We start from the raw sequence: 4614 nt of genomic DNA on the forward strand, positions 1-4614 counted from the left end.
GACTCTCTTTTTATGTCTCGAGATTTCCCCCTTCATTTTGTTGAACGATTTTTGAGTTGCAACAACGTTTATAATTGTTAATATTTAGTGATAGTTAGTGATAGTTTAGTAGGTAGGGATAGTTTTGTTCAGTTATTTTATAGTTACGGTAGCTATTTAATAGTAAATCGTTTTTTGAAATTGTGGTAGATTGGTATATGACCTGTGTTTGTTGACAAACGTAATGGCGACATCAAAATCTTCTTCTGTATCTGGTCGACCTCTTGGAGAGCAGGCAAGAGAAATTGTGTATAAAGTTGCAGAACACTTGAAAGGAATGAAGAAAGAACATGATTTGACATTTAATTTGGCCGAGGAAACATCAACAGCTACAGGTATTGGGCAAACCCTCGTAAAACAAATTATTCGTGAGGGAAAAAGAGCGATTGAAATCCGAGGACAGTTGACCTTTTCTACACCTACAGGCAAAAAGACTGAAAGAAAAAAAAGAATTGAAGTTGATGATTTTACTAAAGCCGCTATTAGAAGGAAAATACAGGAAATGTACATCTTAAAAAAAGAATTGCCTACTGTGAAGACACTCATTTCAGCTCTTGAGGAAGCAGACATTTTAACATGTGGAAGGACGTACTTAATATCTGTGTTAAAACAATTGGGCTTTAAATGGGTTAGATGCCAGTCTAGAAGAAAACTATTGGTAGAAATCCCTTCAACCGTTGATTGGCGAATTCGATATTTGAAAAAAATTAAGAAATGTAGATCAGAAGGCTTTCCAATTGTTTACATCGACGAGACTTACGTTAATGCGAATCATACAGTAAGTAAATGTTGGCAAAGTCCTGAGGAACCCGGCGTAACCAAGGCTGTTGGGAAAGGCGAACGGCTGATAATTGCACACGGTGGCGGTGAAAATGGATTTGTAAGGGACAGTTTGGCAATTTTCAAAGCACATAAAAAAACAGGCGATTATCATGAGTCCATGAACTATGAAAATTTCAATAAATGGCTTGAAAAACAACTGTTGCCGAATCTTGAAGAACCAAGCGTTATAGTGATGGACAATGCAAAATACCATTGCGTAGAGGAAGACAAAAAACCAACAAGTGGTTCTTTGAAGAAGAACATTCAAGACTGGCTTCATAAACACAACATTGACTATGACGAAAATTTTACCAAAGTAGAACTTTTGATGTTGGTGCAAAACGTCCAGAGGGAGCCGGTGTACAAAATAGACCAGCTTATTAACAATTTTGGACATCAAGTGCTGCGACTGCCACCATATCACCCCGACCTCAACCCCATTGAGTTGGTATGGGGAGCTATAAAAGGACAGGTAGGCTTAATTTATGTTTTATTATTGTCATATATTTTATAAGTGTATTAAAATTGTTTTCATAACTCCAATCCGGTTGTCGAGGAAGAGGCAATATGAAAATAGGTGGAGTGCGTTTAATATATTTTTTTTAAAGTACTTTTTAACACAACAGTATTAAGCCAACTACACATAACCTTTTACGGGAATTCCTATATTAATATAGCATTATAACACATAATTGGTTTGAATTATAATAACAAGTTATAGTATTTAGTATAATTAATAATTATAGTACGTGTAGGCTTAATATATATAATTGTAACAGTATAAAAACCAACGTAAAATGTAAAGAAATTACGTGTTCGTATGGGATTTAAAAAGTATTTATTTATACAGGTTGCTAAAGATGTAGCTGCAAAGACATTGGACCAAAAAATGAGACTTTGTGACAGTCTGTTTACGTCATACACTGCAGAAGAATGGAAGAAATGTTGTGAACATGTCAAAAAGGTCGAACAAGATTACTGGGAAAAAGACCATATAATAGACAATGAAATCGACAGACTGATAATTTCAGTAAACCAAAATGAATCTGAGGATGACAGTGATATCAGTGATTTCATTACCGATTCGGAATAGAGATAATATTTAGATCGTCGACATTTGGTTTCCACTACTAATTAAGGTATGTCGTTTATTTTATTCTCAAACTGAAAATTATACAAATTAATTTGTATCAATATCATTCAATATGATGCATACTGTACATATGGTTCACATTTATCAAAGCTTAAGTTCTTCCAATAACTGATCAACAAATATATCTATAAAGGTAGTCCGTGAGAATCATTAGTCTATTCTATTATATTAGTGTTTTTAAGCTATTTATATTTATGTGTGTTGTGTTACCTAACGATGGACTTAGTCCCAAAGAATTATTGTAGTTCAAAAGGAAATAATTATTGTATTATTGTATTCAACGAGAGCGAGGTGCCGGTCCGGTAGCAGTACGCGAGTACACTGCACTCTGCAGGGTTGTGTTTGTGTTGCGTTGTGTTGTATCACTGCGCGGTGTTCGGGAAGGTTGGGGGTTGGCGGCAGCGGAGTGGGGGAAGAGCCATAGTCTGTCTCACTCCCACAGCTCGGTATCTCTCTCTCGCACCAATGCTACGAGGAGGACGCTTTCTAAACGGTTTACCTATAGTAGCTGCTTCAGCATCCCTAAATAGTCTTTTACAATCATAAAGCCTAGTTTCTAAGTCACATATCTTACTTTCAAGACTGGTTACCTCTTCAGTCACTTCATCTTGCAATTTAAATGAATTGTTCATTTCTTTTGCTCGCAATTCCTTTTCAACCTCAAGCTTTGATACTAGAGTTTTTATGTCACTGTATGAAGCCTCTAAATCATTGTTTTGCGTGATTGATAACTTATTAAGGTTATCAATCTTTTGCATGAGCAACTCAATAGTGCCAACTAAGTCTTTGAAATCTAGATCAGGATGACTTGAGATCAAATTATTTAATTTCGTACTTAGTTGAAGGACTAATCCCTCCAAACCATCCTCAATAGGTAGAGATATAAACTGACTTCTAGTCATTACCATTATAACTAGTATAAATTAAAATAACAAACAACACTGTCATAAAATTATAATTAAAATGGAAGTATATTTATAACAATTAAAGTAGCTATTTTTACAACAATTAGTTGGTCATGAACAGTAAGTTATGCTGCAGAGAGGGAAAATAAATGATTAGTAATTATAAAAAACAAGTCCAAAGATATGAGTCAATATTGTTCAGCAGACGAGATCACGGGAACACAGTCATTACAGCAGCGCCTGGAGTATAGTAAAGCATTGCATGGCTGTAGTGCGGTAAGTATCGTCACCCTGGCGGGCGTAGACAAATCCCCGTCGATGACAGAAACGGTGACACGATGCTCTGCGCCAGCAGAATGAGTGAAGCAAGTTTTCCAGTTGTTAATAATCCCTTTTCGGGTAAAGTTAGTTACGGCCGGAAATGAGTGGCAGCCTGCAGGTTTGCCCAGCTGACGATGACGTCAAAGCTCCGTTGCAGGTCTTGTCGTCAAAATTGAACCATGTGATGGTGTGTCAGTTGAGGTTAGAACAGCACATATACTACTTACAAGACACTTGCGACGGGACTAACTCGTAACTATAAGGCGTCAAATCATAAAACAAATGTTCCTTACAATATGTGTATTGTCCAAACACTTTGCAATTACACAAAATAACTAGTTAAACTTAACATATAAGATCGTCAAATCTCCACTGTTTACTCTAGCAGTCAGTGCTGCCAACCATAGAAGGTAGGTATTTTAAGCCAAGTATGAATGGAGATGAGTCTTCCTCCAGGGCCGCCCCGCCACTTCCATGAAGTTGTCTTGCCACTTTCTAAACATGCTCTGTGGTTAAGTTACATAATCTATATGTATAAAGCTTTCTCCTTTACAACTAATTACAGTATAATCATTACAACAAACTATTGATTTAAATTACTAATAACTAATTGAAAAAGTCCCCAATCTTGTAGCAGCATTTATCTGTAAATCGTTTAAAATCTGCCAATCCCTTCATGGTGCTACGCAGGCTATTATACAATTTTATACCAGGTCGAGTAATAGTGAGAATGTTAATTTGTTAATAATTGTATAATTGTTAATAATTGTTAATTTGGCCCAATAAAATGATTTGATTTGTTCAATGGTGTTTAGTGGAAAGAACCACTTTTAAATAGGAGAATACTTGAAATAAAGTCTAGAGATTTCCACTAAATATCATTGTTTTAATTTAACATATTTTTAAAATTAAATTACAATTTATTGTTTAGTGCAAATAAAAATGGACCACTTTTGTTGGAAAAGCCTAAAAGAATCTCTTTGTTTATTTTTCTCTTTTTAGCAACCAAAATTCAAAAAACTAATTAAAACATCTGTCAGCTAATAGATCTGTCAGCTCACTACAGGAGCCCCCTGCAAAGACTGGAAGTCCATGGAGTTTTTGGAGGGTTCCGAAGTCACAAAAAAAATAATACAAAAAATAAAAATAATAATAACAGCAAGAACAAAAGCAATTTCCATTAAACTGAAATTGGAATCTTGAATCTCACTATTCTTCCAGACTTTGTCGTATACTACTTTTGAAAATCCACATCTTTTGAAGTTTGAGATACAGTTGAGGGCTTAACTTCATTATTCTGAAGGACATAGGCCGGTTTAACTCTGTCAAGACCAACTTTAACATTAAACCATTCACTTTTGTTGTGATAGTTTT

The 4614-nt window shown here is 35.2% G+C and overlaps 1 protein-coding gene across 1 annotated transcript; it reads left to right on the top strand.

Moving 5' to 3' along the window:
- Positions 1–223: 223 nt before the first annotated feature.
- Positions 224–1954, top strand: LOC129000353 (uncharacterized). Its single transcript, XM_054427319.1, has 3 exons — positions 224–374; positions 1038–1333; positions 1712–1954. The coding sequence occupies exons 1-3, from the start codon at positions 224–226 to the stop codon at positions 1952–1954; spliced, it is 690 nt and encodes a 229-aa protein (XP_054283294.1).
- Positions 1955–4614: the final 2660 nt, after the last annotated feature.

The sequence above is a fragment of the Macrosteles quadrilineatus genome, unplaced genomic scaffold, assembly GCF_028750875.1.
Source record: "Macrosteles quadrilineatus isolate MER2022 unplaced genomic scaffold, UCM_ALF_1.0 Scaffold_1__1_contigs__length_201487025, whole genome shotgun sequence".
Taxonomy (NCBI): Eukaryota; Metazoa; Arthropoda; class Insecta; order Hemiptera; family Cicadellidae; genus Macrosteles; species Macrosteles quadrilineatus.